The 16,995-nt window shown below is 41.5% G+C and overlaps 1 protein-coding gene across 1 annotated transcript; it reads left to right on the top strand.

The window, feature by feature from the left end:
- The first annotated feature begins 1,793 nt into the window (after positions 1 to 1,793).
- LOC139948848 (short transient receptor potential channel 5-like) lies at positions 1,794 to 16,963 on the top strand. The gene is made up of 16 exons (XM_071947196.1): positions 1,794 to 1,927; positions 2,876 to 3,072; positions 3,741 to 3,865; positions 4,939 to 5,046; positions 5,493 to 5,708; positions 6,132 to 6,329; positions 6,885 to 7,075; positions 7,853 to 8,046; positions 8,523 to 8,662; positions 9,551 to 9,645; positions 10,291 to 10,668; positions 11,512 to 11,707; positions 12,564 to 12,734; positions 14,762 to 14,809; positions 14,949 to 15,070; positions 15,909 to 16,963. The coding sequence occupies exons 2-16, from the start codon at positions 2,919 to 2,921 to the stop codon at positions 16,051 to 16,053; spliced, it is 2,481 nt and encodes an 826-aa protein (XP_071803297.1). The 5' UTR covers positions 1,794 to 1,927; positions 2,876 to 2,918; the 3' UTR covers positions 16,054 to 16,963.
- Positions 16,964 to 16,995: the final 32 nt, after the last annotated feature.

Genomic DNA, 16,995 nt, shown 5'->3' with positions numbered 1-16,995 from the left:
CGGTGATTTCCTAACTATTATACAAGGATTTCATTTGATAAAAATGTGCAGCGATGTAAGCTTTTTATGTCTGTAGTTTGATTGGTCCAGGTGATGTTTGGCAGCTGCACTTTCGGTCGTCTGCATGCAGCAGTGGGCATCTGTTTTGTATGAAAGTGCCCGTAGGATTTGACTGTGAATCTCCATATAAAATGAATGCGAGGTCAAGGGCGATTACCGACGGGGATTGACGTAGGCTCAAGGCAGATCTCTGGCGTAATTTACGAACCTCGAAGTGTGATGTCAGATGTTCAGTATATAATACCGGCCAGACCAAATCACACACACATGAAGGGTTGGAACTAGACAACATGCTGCAACTGCCTTCATCAAGCCTCCTGCAAACAAAGACTGTTACAGATTCTCCTTCCTCCAATGGGACAGATGATTTTGCAGAATGGAACACGAGACATTCGCGAACACAATAGTAATAACTCATTCATCCAGCAGCAGCTATGGATGGGTAATTATCAGGGGGCCCCACTTCATGCAATTGCAATGGAACTTTACCTGGTAAGTCTGCTGCCACCTAGCGTTCAAAAGTCTCTATTGCGAGAACGGAGATAAACACAGAGCACGTGATTTTAGTTTCGTAGGGAGCGCGATGTAAAGTGTAAACACTCTAAATTTTATGGGGCCAGGGGTGGATTTCACAAAGGTAGTCCTAACTTAGGACTAGTCCTAGGCAATGCTAAGAGATAGGACCAGTCCTAAGTTAGGATGAGTTACTGGTCCTAACTTAGGCCTGGTCCTATCTCTTAGCATTGCTTAGGACTAGTCCTAAGTTAGGACTACCTTTGTGAAATCCACCCCAGAGCTTTTGCAGCAGCAGGAACAGAATTATGGAATAGTCTTCCGGACACCATAAAACAAGCTCAAACAGTGAATTTATTTAAGACAAAGTGAAAAACACATTTATTTTTGCAATAGCCTTCAGTACTTCTTTCTGTATCAACTAAATTTTCCTTTTGTATTTACTTCACATCTCTATTAACTTTTACTTGTCTTTTGTTCTTATCTCAAAGCGCATAGGGACTTCTCTGTGATTGTGATATGCGCTCTACAAAAATGGTTCATTATTATTATTATTCTCTGCTGCATTCGCACAATGACATTAAGTTTGACGACATGTTAAACATAGTATTTATATTTTAACTATTTTTTAAAGAGTTAAACAGGCAGTTGAAACTATTGGTAACAATTTACTCGAAATAACTTATACTTGGTAACGAGTAATGGAGAGCAGCTGTTGATAGTAGTATAAACATGAGAAACGGCTCCCTCTGAAATAACGTAGTTTCGAGAAATATGTAATTTCTCACTCAAATAGTGAAATACTTTTGCTGAGGCCTTGTATTGTGCACCTGGCGAAAGCACACATGACAAAGAGTGTTTTTCTTTCATTATTCGCTTGCAACTTTGATAACCAATTGAGCCCAAACTTTGACAGGTTTGTTGTTATTATGCACAGGCCTATGTTAGGACACACCAAGTGAGAATACTGGTCTTTTGAATAATTACCGAAAAAGGGCAGTTCCTTTAAGTAAGGACAATGCTATACCGGGACTTTAAAAACGCGGTATTTTGTTTTCCTCCTGGGAACAAACAATCTAGTAATTTGCAGGTAGGTTCGTGATTTCATGTAGCTCGTTAACATGCCATCTGATTGTTATTTGGTTGCCAGTAAAAATGAATCCACGCATACAATAAATTGTGCAGGTTTAAGAATTCTCACTCTGTACAAAAAAAACCATCGGAAAGTACGCAGGCCTAATAAACATGGTTGTTGACGTGTTATGGACGACTATCGTGTTGTTGCTATAACCTCGATGAAATAAGGAAAGTTCAATGTGACGAAGAGGAGATATCCTAACCGAGGACCAGTCAGGTAAGCTGGCTCACATTTTTGTCAAAGAGGAACTGGTTATTTTATTCACGTAAAAATGAACGTGTAATAAGAAAAGAGATCAGAGCTTATAATGCCAGCAGTCCGAGTAGGCCTAACGGGGTGTTTTGGTTTAGGCCTGACTGTGTTTTGGTTTACAAGTTTTATTTTATTTTATCTAAAGAGCTTGGGTTAAAATTGTGTTCAGCAAAGAGATTTGACAGCAGTATTATTTTTTACTCATTGTTTGGTGAATATGGTGAGCTGCATATGGATATTTGGGTCAATAGCCCTTTTTCCATCTTGGCTTTGGCTCCACTTCAGCCGACCCGTGGGCTAAAATTGTATGGCTCTGCTTACCGTGGAATTCAACTTGCGCTTATTATAGAACCCATAAATGTGTGTATAGCAAGCACCGTATAGACAGAATGTCGCGGTACCGGTAAGCAGAACCCCGGGCTCCGTCACCCTTTTCACGGTGCTCCTACATCAACCGAAGCCCCGAGTGGGTCAGGGCCGGTGTCAGATGCAACTGTGTCCGCCATGCAATACTGTCCGCTCCGGACACTTTTGCATATATTATAATCGTGTCCGGGGCTATGCAAAACTGTCCGGTGGACATGTACATGACTGTGTACATGTATGTGCGCGTGTAAGCGAGCGTGCATGCACTAAACCTACGTATAATATGAAGCATGAATATTCACGTATTTTTATGATTGCAGCGAATACCCAACGGCCGAACATTTCCCATGTCATTCATGACATGCACTTAGCTTGTAAAAAAAATGGCGAAAGTGTTACATTAACCACATTACTTCAAATTGAAATATTCTCAAAATATGTTACTTTCAAACGCTGACGAGGTTTCTAACAAACCTTTGTTTATTGCCATTCACTTGAAGAGTTACAACCAAACGTATGTTCTTCCCTTTAAATTAATGTACATAGCTCACAGGGCAATTTGAAGGAAAGCAGACACTAGACAGAAAACATGTCTTTGGAGAACGATTTCTTGGAGGCGGTAAGCAAGAACCAGGTTGATGAAGTGCAGAGAATTCTCAACCTCGGTGATATGATTAATCTTCAATGTCGAGATGGAGAAGGGCGTACGCCACTCATGATATCCATACAGGAAGGCTTCTTGGGTAAGTTCGAGAGCCGCGATCCCAAGCGACTGGAACGGGAGACTACACCCGCGAGTGGCAATCAGGGCCCAATTTCATGGCTCTGCTTACCGTAAGCGCAGAATCGGCGCTTACGGAAGCAGGGAATTCTGTGCTTACGGCAAGCGTATTTCACGGGTTAGCGGCGAATTTGGGCTTCTGCGCGTGCGTACTCCACGTTACTAGGCATTCTACGCTTACAAGGCTAGCGCAGAAATTCGGCGCTTGCACGTAAGCGGGGAATCGCGATCGTAAGCGCAGAATTCGGCGGTAAGCAGAGCCATGAAATTGGGCCCTGGTCCCGGATCGAATACAAAGTTCTTCTCACATTTAAACGCATCCACGATCTAGCTCCTCCCTACCTATGAACTTATAACAATCATGCAACCATCCCGCTACTCCCTTTGCTCCTCTCAAGGCATCACGCTGAACCACCCATCTCCCAAGATGCTACCCACACTTGGTTATAGAGCCCTCACTGCTACTCCCAACCTGTGGAATAAACTACCAATATCTCTCCGTAATCAACAAAATTGTCAATATCTTCAAAAATTTGCTCAAGCGCATTTAAACATGTATATGAAAAATGCGCTATATAAATACATTATTGGTATCATTATTTTTTAACAACTTCTGTATCCCCCATACAGATGTTATTAGTGCGCTCCTTCAGCATGACATATACATTGGTGACGCACTGTTATTGGCAGTAGAGGTACAGTTCGTTGGAGCAGTCAGGGTACTATGCCGATTCTGTGAAAAAGAACAAGTGAAGGTACGATCAACCTCCTAAACGCACTTGGCCAATTTGATAGAGCTGCTTAAACAGCCAATTTGATAGAGCTGCTTAAACAGCCAATAAAGGATGATCTCAAATAATATAGATATTACAGTTTTCTAACAGCTGCAGTCCATCCAGGAAACATAACAAATATAACGAGTCTCTAACCTCACGTTAAAACATGGTAAAAATGGGTTTTTCTCCAGAACGCTCCAAGCCAAATTTCTGAAAAACGTGGGGTCAAACAAACCCGCGCGACAAAGGAATCGTGACGTCAGTGGCGGCTATTTGGTTTGGAAATGCAAAGCTGGAGAACTGTGTTCAAAACGAATAGGGGAAATTCGTCACTGGCGTCCAGGGTCATTATAATAGATAAGCTGTTTTTGACGCACAGCCGGGTGCATTTTGACTCGAGATGTTTATTACTAAATGCAAATTTTGAGAGTGAAATGGTTATTAACCGGTATCTGCGATGTCTATTTGGCCATAAAAAAGGTATTAGTTGACATATTGAGATCATCCTTTATTGGCTCTTTAAAAGTATAAATCATGGCACACTAATACACGCACGCCCTTTTCACACGGTAAATAATATAAACACCAAACACGGGGGATTTGTTGATGCAATGGCCTCTGAGCATTCTAAACACCTTTGAGATGGTCTAGAGAATGTAAAACAGTTCCCCTTTACCCCTACAAGCGCCCTAAATGATTCCACTATATATTCACGAAAAAAATATAAAAAAAATCACCACCTGCCAAAGAATGCTCATACTGTTTGTATTGTAAATGAGCATTCTTCGTGTTTGCTCTAGCATTTACATAAACAATGTTAATAATGCTCATAATAATAATAGTGATTCTTCCTAGAGCTTCAACGTCTGTCAAGCATGACTCTCAACGCGCTGGACAAACACAAAAACATGTGCTGGCACTGTTCTGGCCTGTATTGAAAGGTGGATTGTTGTGTGTGCCAGATGGGGGTACAATGAAGTCAGTTATTTTTTTGTCCATACTTCCTGTCCTTGCACAGTCCAAAGCCTCAATATATCATGCTATAATTTCAGACGAGCGGTAAAGATTTCGTGAATGGTTTTTCTTCAAGTGTGATGTTTTCACCTGGGACGACCCCGCTACAGCTTGCCTCCAGACTAAATGACTACGCAATAGTTAAAGTAAGCTCACACCAAGTAAATAAATAAACAAAACATTTGGTAGAAGTTTTAATCTTGAACATGTTGACTTAAACTTCCATTGACTTATTTGTATATTATCGTTTTAAAATCTGTAAATCCAGAAACTGAATCTTGAAAGATTAATTTATGAATTTGCTTATTGTTTTGACTAACGACACTCTAAAAAATTTAACCTAATCTTGGTTCAAAACGTCACTATCCCAATCTCGTAACGTAACGTAACGTAACGTAACGTAACGTTGCGTTACGTTACGTCGCGCCACGTCACGTAACGCAACGTTAACGCAATGTATCGTATCGTAACGTACGTCACGTAACGCAATGTGTTGTGACGTAACGGGACGGGGACGTGACGTGACGTGAAGTAAAGTGACGTAACTTAACGTAACATAAACGTAATTTAAGTTGATCACTAACCCCACCAGATACTTCTAGACCACAACGCCCGAATGCCGAAACTGGACACCGTCATCGCTCGTACGACAGACGACATCTTCGAGAAAGCCTTGGCTCAGCTGCATTGGTACCAGGCCATCACGAGCGAAGCCTATCTGCTCCTAGCTAGTGAGGATCCCATGGACGCCGCCTTCTGGCTTGCTGACCAACTGCAGACCATGTCTCACAGCGTAACACAACTTAAGGTTGGATTCTTTTACTCATCGATCAAATAACTAGAACCGTAAGCTAAACATTCGTTAACGGCTCATTGGTCACGACCTTATTGGGTTATAATACATTCTTAACACTGGGTTTCGACCTAATCGGCTATTAATACGACCTCGTTGGATTACAACCTCATTGGATTATGACCTCATTGGCCTATACGACATATTGCCTCGTTTGGTTCTGACCTCTTGGGGTTACGACTTCATAACACTGACCTTGTTTTCCATCCCTCCAAAGGAAGAACATGACGAGCTGAAAGATAACCTCGAACAGTTTACGACTTCATTGGGTTGTGACCTCAGTAGCATACGACCTACTGTTTTCATGATCTCTTCGGTTATGACTTCATTTACGATACGACCTCATTAAAATGACCTTGTTCTTTCATCCCTCAAAAGGAAGAATATGACGAGCTGAAGGATAACCTCGAGCAGTTTGTCACCAGGCTCCTTGGCTTCGCCCGCAATCTGGACGAGATCGAAGCCGTCCTTGGCGCCCAACGCTTCGTGACGGACGAGTCGAACACGGAGTGCCGTACGGATCGGGAATCTCTACCGGTCAGACTGACGGAGGCGATCCACCTCCAGTTCAAAAGGGTAGGACCTACTTGTTGTTATTAAGGGTGCGTTCGTTTAGCTTCCCTGGGTCGATCCCGGCGTGTGGCGGTTTTTTTTCCTAGGACGAATGTGGGTAATTATCTGCACACGTTCGTCCTGGAAATAAAACACGCCACACACCGGGGTCGATCCAGGGGAGCTAAACGAACGCACCTTAAGGGTGATCCAAATTTACGTTGTTAACAAGCCTGTGACGGGCATGTCTCGAACCATAAATAAAGATCAATGGTTCATTTTCCTGTCGAATCAAGTCATCTCAGCCCGCTCTTAGCCGGTCGCGGTCAACATTTTATAGGTCACGCTTAAAGAAAACACACATTTTTTCCATAGCAAACAAAGGGGGGGGGGTGGAATAATAGCTTGGACAAAACATACCATTGTATCTACTTCGCAAGGTTTCGCATTTAACAGACACATTTCGTACTCGGCATTGTTACTCCTTTGCCATTGGTTTAAGACGTCTTTATTCTGAAAACTGAAAAAATTCATAATTATGTAGCTTCGTAAAAATAGTGTATGTCTTGTTCACCACAGTTCGTTGCCCATTCCACGTGTCAAGACTACATGCTGTCCCGTTGGTATAGCGGTACCAACAAAACATGGCGGACCTTGTCATACGTTAAAACTGCTGCCGCATCAGGTAGTCTGATGGCTATGTGGCCCCTCCTCTGCATATTCTACATCATCGTGCCTTCTGGACAAATTGTTAACTTCATACGAACTCCGTGAGTACGACTATGCGTTTACGCAATAGTTTTTGAAAACAATCCTCGTTCACACCATGATCACTTTGCATGGCGAAGAAAAAGTCATATTTTGTTTGTCTAGTCTGTCTTGTGTTTTCTTTCTTCTGTGTAGTATTTTATGTTGTTTGTCTGTCCATAGGTTAAGGCACAAAAGCCTCTGCTTCACCCTAACCTAATTGTTGTCCTACTTTAAAAGCTTCCTAATAAATAACTATCTAAATCATTGTAAACTTTCATATCCTAAGATACTAAGTAATACTGTAAACTACTCATAATTTGAATATACTTATAAAACTTTGTAAAATGTGTAAGTTTAAATGTAGGGCAGCAATGAAATAAATGTGTGCAAATAAATAAATATTTTAACGTCAGGCCAAGAGCTACTGTTTGCAAATTTTGTTAAAAAAAAAAAAAATATTTTGAACACCATTTTCCGGTGCTTTTCAGAAAGGTACGTCATTACTCATTTTACGTCACGTGGGAGCTGTGTTTCGTGTAGCCGCTTTGTTGCAGCATGGATGTATCTATCCCCCATACGTCAAAGCACTATCATTTGTATGCACGCCGTCAAAGACAGAAGGGTTTGTAATTGTACAAAAAAAGGGGAAACAAGAAGGTTGTGCCCTAATGTTTTGATTAATAATGACGAACAATATTTAGAAGTGCACATATCTAAATTACATTTAAATGATAAACATAGATAAATAGCTTTCCCGTTAAATACAAATCCTCGAATTTGTTGTTCCCTTTCACCAGATACGTAAGGTTTCTACTACACACTGGTTCCCGGCTCTCGTTTATCCTCCTCCTCCTCTCGACCCCAGTGACGTCACTTCACATTACGAAGGTCAAGAACGACAATGATGACGCAGTGCTAATATCATTTCGTAGATACGAAGAGCTTCGGGTTAATCACGTGGTACCATGGTTCATCACTGTCTGGATTTTAGGTGAAACTCTTTGAGACTTTTTTACGGGAAAATATTATTGTTCGCTAAAAAAACTGTTTTTGGTAAGGCATTGGACATTATTGGTAACTACTGAATACTATAATCGTAACCATACAACTAAATTGGTAACGAGCAATGGAGAGCTAGCTGTTGATATCATTATACACATTTTAAGAAACGGCTCCCTCTGTTTGTGAGAAAGAGGGCCTCACCCAAATTACAATAGACTTTTAGGCATCTGCTAGCACACAGATTGTTTCTTTCTAACTTCGATGACAAATTGAGCCCACATAATAATTCACAGGTTTGTTATTTTATGCACATGTTTTGGGATACACCGATTGAGAATAGGCCTACTGGTCCTAAACAAAATGTAGGTTGTATTTAATACATTTTCCTGTATAAGTTTCACTTTTACTGGTACCTCAACACTTGCCTCATATTGTGTGCTGTTTTGTTTTTAATTCATTCATTAGGCATGACGTTGTGGGAGGCGATGCAAGTCTGGCGATGTGGCATTTATAACTACTGCGCAGCCGCCAGAAACTGGCTGGTCTCTTTTCAACTCGTCTTCTACTGGGTCTATATCACGCTCAACATTGTCTCATTTGTCAAGGTATGTTCTGGCTAAGCAATGTGAAATGGCGATAGGGGCTAGGAATGGGAGGGTCTTTGTATGCGAATCTCACTGGGCTCAATTTTACATAGAGTAGATGCTTGGGCAGATTACTTTGTACGTTAGCCTTGCTCAAGGCAGTCGAATTATTCACTCCGAAAAAAAGACCGCCACTGTATAAAAACCCACCCGTATTCACTGTGCGTATAACATCACACGACACGATGCCCCCGTACACTATCCGCATGCGTCGGCCATCATGCGGTTAGTGGTACGAGTGCGGATGACTTGTGTGCACAGTAGTCGTACGATGTGGGTGTGTGTATATACGGGTGGGTCATGCGGTGTGATTACACGCACCACGCACAGGGTATACGGGTGGGTTTACAGCGGCGTCTTTTCGGAGCGAATAATGCGACTGCCTTGCCCAAGGCTATGTTACGTTGGCAACCATCAGTGTAGTTAACATCAATTATTTTTTAGAAAAGGTGCGCCATGAGTCACGCCGAGCCAAACAGGTTAGGAGCGCCCTCTAAATTAATTAGTCTGGTTTCAGACAAGCGATCTTAACATAACATTTACATTGGCTCAGCTCGTGACAAGATCGACGTCTGAAACCATGGCGCTCCCTGCGTCATTCCGAACGACTGCACTTCAGACGTCGTGCACTTTTCATGTACTTTCATAATTTGGTTCGGTGCAACACTACTTGGAATGAGTGTTAGAAGACAACTAGCCCTTTGATTAGAAATGTTAAAATATTGTCAGCATTTGTTGACAGCAGCACTCCACTGCAGGGTTTTAAACAATTGAGAAATACCCATTGTCTGTAACTATAGCTACTTTCGCTTCGATTACCACCTATAATGTTCACTTTGTACTTTGCAGATCAACAATGCAATGCATGTTCTTCAGTCAGCCGCTTCCCAACAGACCGACAACGCAACAGGTTCTGTTCCACCCCGATGTGCCGTTTCGCAAAAGTGAGTAAAACTGTGAAAACATTATGCGAAAATGAGCGTAAATCGAGATACAGTCTAAAAAGAACAGATCTGGCATTTTTGGGTCAAAGGGGGCCTGATAACCCGGTGAGTCATCAGGCTGGTTGAAAACAATAGGATTTTAACTCTGATTTTGCGTCAGTTTGACCAATATTCAGGTCATGCTGACGCAGACGGTAGTCAGGTAGTTGATTTGTAACCCTGTTTTTTGTGGGTTTTTTTATTGATGGGCAAGGAGTGATATTCAAGTCTACATATCTGGATCGGTCCAGATGTTTTTGTGCTACAGATATTCTCCAGTACTAATTCGATGTGGGGATAGTTCGTATTGCGATCTCAGCAATACGCTGACCAAATTAACGCTGCCAATTAAGATTACGGGACTTGGAATTCGGGTCAGTTTTGACAGTGTGTGAAGAAGTATTATGGCCCTCTTCGAAACCACGGCTTCGGATTGGATTCGGCTCCAGGCTTCGCTCCCTCGTCTGAAGCCCTAAACAGGTAAACACGCGCATTGTGGAGTCAAATCAGACGCGGGCCAAACTAGCCTGAGCTGAATCTGGAGTCGAAGCCATGGTTTCGAAAAGGACTTACGGTAAATCCAGACATGTATTGTTTTTTCACCAGGCTTGTTCTCAACGCCCAACTACCAACACGCTGTCTGATTGAGAAGGGTGCAATACCCGGAGCAGCCCCCATGACGTCCGACCACGCAGTGACCATGTTGTGGTCCCCATACGATCCCATCTTCATCGCTGAGGCTGCCTTCGCCGTGGCCAGCGTGCTGACCCAACTGAGTCTCCTCGACCCGATGGTGGTCATGAACTTCGTAGGCCCACTGCAGATTTCACTTTGCGGAATGCTCAGAGACACGGCTAAGTTTATACTGCTCTTCATCGTCGTGTGGACGGCATTCTCACTTGGACTGACGCAGGTGTACCGGACGTTTGAGATGATAAGGAAAGAGGCGTGCGGGGTGAACTGTGAGACTGGAGCGTTTGGAAGGTTAGAGGCAAAGTTTTTTTGGGGGGCTGGCTCCGCCTACCCCTTTTGTGACGTCAATCGAGGCAGACTTTGCCTGCAATGCGTATAGTAAACACACGTGCAAAGTACTTGTACGTCCAAGTCGTGAGTTGGTACAATTCAAAGCAGATTTTTTTGCATTCAGCAGCAATACACCTGGTCGGCATTGCCGGAAAAAAAAACCTTTTTTTTTTTTCTTTCTTTCTTTTTTTTGAAAAGTACAACCTCACGACTTGGTCCGTACATGTACTTTGCAATTGTGTTTACTCTACGCATTACAGGCAAAGTCTGCCTCGATTGACGTCACGAACAGCGCCCTCTCGGGTCGGGGTCTACTCTTAAATTTGTAAATAACATAAGAACTGATTTTTAAAAACCTTAGTTAACTGTTTATTTACATTCCACTCATCAAAACACATATATTAGTGACAAAAGCTTTATTTTGAAAAAATACCACTTCCAGGTGACTTTAAGAATATGATTTTACTACACCTTTTCATTTTCAAACACCACTTATCCCGCGGGGCCTGACCCATTTTCGATCAGTTTGACACATAATCGGTGTCAAAATGACACCGAAAGGGTCAAACTCACCATGGCCTCCAGTTAAGTTCTCCTTTTTTCTCCAAACAACCAGTTTCTGGTCAGCCGAAAGAAATGGGTTTGAAACACTTTTAAAACAAATTTATTTTGTTTACCATCCACGAGCAAAATAATTTACTTAAAGAATATTCTTCCCCTTTCTAGAATTGCAAAGACCACCCACACCGTACCCCCCCCCTAAAAAAATGTTTTTATAAAGTGTTCTTTCATTTTTCGATCCAGTTTCAACCAGTCGATGATGACCCTCTTCTGGTCCCTCTTTGACCTCATGGACCTCGATAACCTCATGATTGACCCCTCCCTGAGGTTCACTGAGACTGTAGGGACAATGATGTACGTCTGTTTCTCCGTGGTGGGCGTGGTCGTCTCGGTGAACGCCCTCATTGCTATGATGAGCAATACGTACACTCGGGTGGAGGTAACATTAATGCTCTCGAAGGCAACAATGTCCGGTGTCCCAAGGATGTCCGCCGTACATTCTGTCCCCCGTAAGGAAAATTAACGTGGGTTGGAGGAGGAGTGTTCAAAAGAGGGCGCTATTAGACTGGATTATAGACCTTATCGCAAATACCAATGCGCAAGCGCAGACTGTTGAATGAGGTGCATTGTGGGATAGATATGGATCAAATTTGGATACCAGCTAGACCACAATGCACCTAATTCCAAGCGTTACGCGCGCGCCCCGGTATTTGCGAAAAGGTCTGGGGGGGGGGGGGGACACCGAATCTCCGGGGGACAGAATCTCCTACCACACCGGAACTTTCACAAACATTATCATGTCAATTTTTTATTTATTTTTTTATTTTTTTTATGCTGTCCAAACTAAAACAATAAGTGAAGTAGTCAGACAACAATGCGGCATATACATGTTGGTATAATTTTCTTCTGTCATAAAACTAAAAGGAGATAAAGGCCTTATCATAGTAAGCAGAACAACATGTATTAATAATTGCTAAGCATCAGAAGCAGTTTAACATGGGGATTCAATGTCAAAATTGAGTTTATAATGGTGCACTAATTTCATATAAACAGAATCATCAAGAAACTGAGGGGGTAGAACTTGGAAGTCTCACACCTTACCTTAAAATGATGTAAGATGTCTTTTGTTTCCCCCAGCCACAAGAACCCTATCTTTTGTAAAATAGTGGACAACCCCTTCTTTGAATATTGAACTGGACAACATTTTAACCACCAAGCCCCCCTCCCCCGCACCCCCTAAATAAACTTGAGCGCAGCGCTGCATTGGAATTAAAACAACATTCTCCTGATTTTAGGAAAACTCTGACGTGGAATGGAAAGTCGCACGAACTCGGCTCATGACAGATTACCTATCAGAGAGTTTAACCATCCCACCTCCCTTCAACATTATACCATCAACCAGGGGACTGAGGAAACTATACCGAAGGCTTGTGGCGATCGTCGGTAGAAGGCCCAGATTACATCGTGTAAGTTTAGGTTTCCTTAATATTTATGTCAGCTGGGTTCTAGAGACAGGAGTCAATTTTATAAAGACAGTCCTGACTTGGGACTAGTCCTAGGACTCGAGTAAATCGTTCTAAAAACTCGAGAAAGACCTAGTCTAAACTCTTTGTGAAATCTACCCTAGGACACATAGTGTCTGTGGTTCCACATTCCATGTTGGCTTTTTATACAACTCTGAAATCTCTCGAGTCAGAATTTACCTTCTAATAAAAGAGACAGATAGGGGTCGATTTCACTATAGTCCTAACTTAGGGCTGGTCATAGGACGCTTTAGGCTAGTCCTAAGTTAGGACGAATCCTAAAAACTTGAGCTGAGACAATAATCTTAACTATTGTGAAATTCACCCTAGGATACATAGTGGCTAGGCCTACTGTGGTCAGAATTGACCTTCTAATAACAGAGACAGGGGTCGATTTCACTATAGTCCTAACTTAGGGCTGGTCTTAGGACGCTTTAGGCTAGTCCTAAGTTAGGACGAATCCTAAAAACTTGAGCTGAGACAATAATCTTAACTATTGTGAAATTCACCCTAGGATACATAGTGGCTAGGCCTACTGTGGTCAGAATTGACCTTGTAATAACAGAGACAGGGGTCGATTTCACTATAGTCCTAACTTAGGGCTGGTCTTAGGACGCTTTAGGCTAGTCCTAAGTTAGGACGAATCCTAAAAACTTGAGCTGAGACAATAATCTTAACTATTGTGAAATTCACCCTAGGATACATAGTGGCTAGGCCTACTGTGGTCAGAATTGACCTTGTAATAACAGAGACAGGGGTCGATTTCACTATAGTCCTAACTTAGGGCTGGTCTTAGGACGCTTTAGGCTAGTCCTAAGTTAGGACGAATCCTAAAAACTTGAGCTGAGACAATAATCTTAACTATTGTGAAATTCACCCTAGGATACATAGTGGCTAGGCCTACTGTGGTCAGAATTGACCTTCTAATAACAGAGACAGGGGTCGATTTCACTATAGTCCTAACTTAGGGCTGGTCTTAGGACGCTTTAGGCTAGTCCTAAGTTAGGACGAATCCTAAAAACTTGAGCTGAGACAATAATCTTAACTATTGTGAAATTCACCCTAGGATACATAGTGGCTAGGCCTACTGTGGTCAGAATTGACCTTCTAGTAACAGAGACAGGGGTCGATTTCACTATAGTCCTAACTTAGGGCTGGTCTTAGGACGCTTTAGGCTAGTCCTAAGTTAGGACGAATCTTGAAAACTCGAGCTGAGACAAAAGTCTTAACTATTGTGAAATTCACCCTAGGACACATAATGGCCCGGCCTACTGTGGTCAGAATTGACCTTCTAATAACAGAGACAAGGGTCGATTTCACTATAGTCCTAACTTAGGGCTGGTCTTAGGACGCTTTAGGCTAGTCCTAAGTTAGGAAAAATCCTGAAAACTCAGCTGAGACAATAGTCTTAACTAATGTGAAATCTACCCTAGGACACATACATGTAGTGGCTAAGGCCTACTTTGGTGCCACATTCAATGTTGGCTTTTATACAACTCTGAAATCTCTCATAGAGTCAGAGTTGTCGTGACCTGGGTCATGTGGGGCCTGACCCATTTCTGGGCCAATATGACCCGGAATATTGTGAAATCAAGAAGCGGGTCAAATTGACCCAAATCTGAGTTTAACATCTGTAATGGGTCAGACCTCTCGGCACCAGGAATTCGGGTCAATTCTAGCCTTTTGTCAATGCCTTCGTGGCTTGCACAGCTTCGTAAACTCGCGGTCCCAAGTGACTGGAACGGGAGACCACACACGCGAGTGGCGAAGCCTCATGGAACCGCGGCTTTTACGAAGCTGTCCAAGCCACGCAAGCCTTGGCAAAAGGCTATGTCAATTCTAACCTGTGAGTTTTTGTATAAGAGTGTATTGTTTACCACGCAAACATTGTCACTAACCAGGTGTAATAGTATCGAACAATATTATGGAAAAATAATAACAAAACTTGATTTATTTTATAACATCCACAGCTGCGAAGATCTGATGCCGCTAAAAACTTCCAGCACGCTGGATACAAGGTATTAGATCAATTTTGTTTTTCTCAATAAAAGTATGTTTTTTTTCATGATTGTGTCTGTGCACAAAAAGCGCTATCTGACAAAAGTTAGATTCTTCTTCTAATCCTAGTGCCACGATTTATCTTATACCCTGATGCAGCGTATCGTGAAGAAACTGGTGCAGAGATTCTTATGGCAAGAGAAGATGATGAGAGCCCGCCAGAAACACAGAGACAAGTTGCAGACAGATACACTGGTCAGAGAAGCTGTGCAGATGGTCAGGTATACTAAACAACAATAATTATTATGCAAAAACAAAACAATTTTTGTTTAATGTGTAGCACCCTGCCCGCTTCCTCTTTAAAGACCTTTTAAGGATACATGATTTTAACGTTCTCTGACGAAAAGCCCCAATTTATTTGTGGAAACCCCCCCCCCCCCCAAAAAAAAAAAAACAAAAAAAAACGGTCGTCTTCAAAAAAAACCAAGAAAGACTGAAAAAGGCCCTTCTTCCTTTTTCGAATAGGCAGGACGCTAAAAATGATTTTGGGTTTGCTTTGGTTTTTTTGTATTGACAAACAGTAGCTCATACTATCCAACAATACGTTGCTGTCTCAAGGTTAATTAAAGATGCTATGTCAGATTTTTGGCCGATTTGACCCAAACATTTTGATTTTAAATTCAATAGGTATTTTGATGGGGGTCGAGAAAGTACAAGCTCTCATTTTAGCCAGTGCTCGAAAAAGTCCGCCAATTATTAGTAGCAGTGAAATAAAGTGCTCAAAATTAGTTTTTGTCGGGATCCCGACAATATATCACGTGACCAATTCTTATGTGTTTTATGATACTCTTTGAAATACCATTCACTCAAAATAAATCAAATTTTTAATGTTTGGGGCCAAAAATCTGACATAGCATCTTTAATTTTAAGAATGCGACAACAAAAATCAATTTTTCTTTCCCGTAATTTTTTTCCGGGCTTCATATAACATCTTCCTTCCTCACTCTTTGATTTCTTTTTCCCCCTGTTATTTATACACTTTTTAACCTTGCTGTTCTTGGTGTCCATAATGGAAGTTATGGACAATAAATTGTTTACCGACTATTTTGATTTTCTCAGATCTGGTTCTAAGCGAAAGAGTATACTCCGGAACACCTTTAGCAACACGAGTCGAGGTGACCCGTACCTGCAACGATTTCATCGCAAAATGTCCGCTGACCTGATACGTGAATCCAGTCAGGAGACGGAGGAAGCCTGTTTTTAATTTATTATTATTTATTTATTTATTATTATTTATGTGTTAAAAAAAATACAAACAGTCAGAGTAAAAAGATTTTACATTTATAAAAACCAGACAACATAAGGGTTAAAACATACTTAAAAAATAATTTGTGTATTCATAATTATTTTTAAAACCACCAATAGACGATGCATTCTGGGCCTCAGTTGGTAACTTATTCCATATATAGCAGCACCAGAATAATTAAAAGATTGCCTAAAACATTCCATGAATAGGCTTAGGAACCATTTAGAACCATAGGTCAACCAAACTAGATCTTGGAAGACGGTCCGAGCACACTGAGCCGAAACGTCGAGCAGTAGCAGGCTGAGTCAGTCAGGAGCCACCGCAGAGGCGTTTTACATGGTGTCACTGCATACCTTATACTTACTTGATTGAATGAAACATACCGTCTCTTTTGAAAAAAGCTGTATACAAAAATATTCTTGTTTGTTAATGTCAGAGTCGGGGGACTTGGTGCACCCAAATGATTCCCACGGTTTCAAGACATTACTTTGATACCATTTATAATTATTGACATTGACCGCCATTTTGTATGGAAGGGCTTATGGAGCTAAAAGAGTGGCTTGGTAAAAAAATTACTTTTTTCGTAAAAAAATAATATTACTCTTTCAGGAAAAAATGTTACCCTTTAGATCCTTAACTATCACTAATTAATTTTACAACATTTTGGTGAGAAAAAATCGCGGTTTCGACGTAAAAAAAAGTATAATTTATAACCATGGATGCTGTGTCTTTATATTTAACATGTTCTTTATAATTGTTAACTGTATTTAATTTTCATCAGACGTAATAGAGCCTACATTTGGTGGGGGTGGTTGTCAGATGGTTTTCAAAGCATAGGAAACCGGCTGGTTATGTCATGTGATAAACTTCGAACTGCAAAAAAAAAAAAAAAAATTACTT

The sequence above is a fragment of the Asterias amurensis genome, chromosome 16 (assembly GCF_032118995.1).
Source record: "Asterias amurensis chromosome 16, ASM3211899v1".
NCBI lineage: Eukaryota > Metazoa > Echinodermata > Asteroidea > Forcipulatida > Asteriidae > Asterias > Asterias amurensis.
The sequence above is the reverse complement of the archived record's forward strand: the minus strand, read 5'-3'. Positions and strand labels throughout refer to the sequence as shown.

Excerpts from the sequence above, each read along its gene's own strand:
- LOC139948848 (XM_071947196.1), top strand. The coding sequence starts at position 2,919 with ATGTCTTTGGAGAACGATTTCTTGGAGGCGGTAAGCAAGAACCAGGTT. Across the intron at positions 6,330-6,884 it reads TCCACCTCCAGTTCAAAAGG|TTCGTTGCCCATTCCACGTG; the intron begins GTAGGACCTACT and ends TGTTCACCACAG. Across the intron at positions 10,669-11,511 it reads GAGACTGGAGCGTTTGGAAG|TTTCAACCAGTCGATGATGA; the intron begins GTTAGAGGCAAA and ends TTTTCGATCCAG.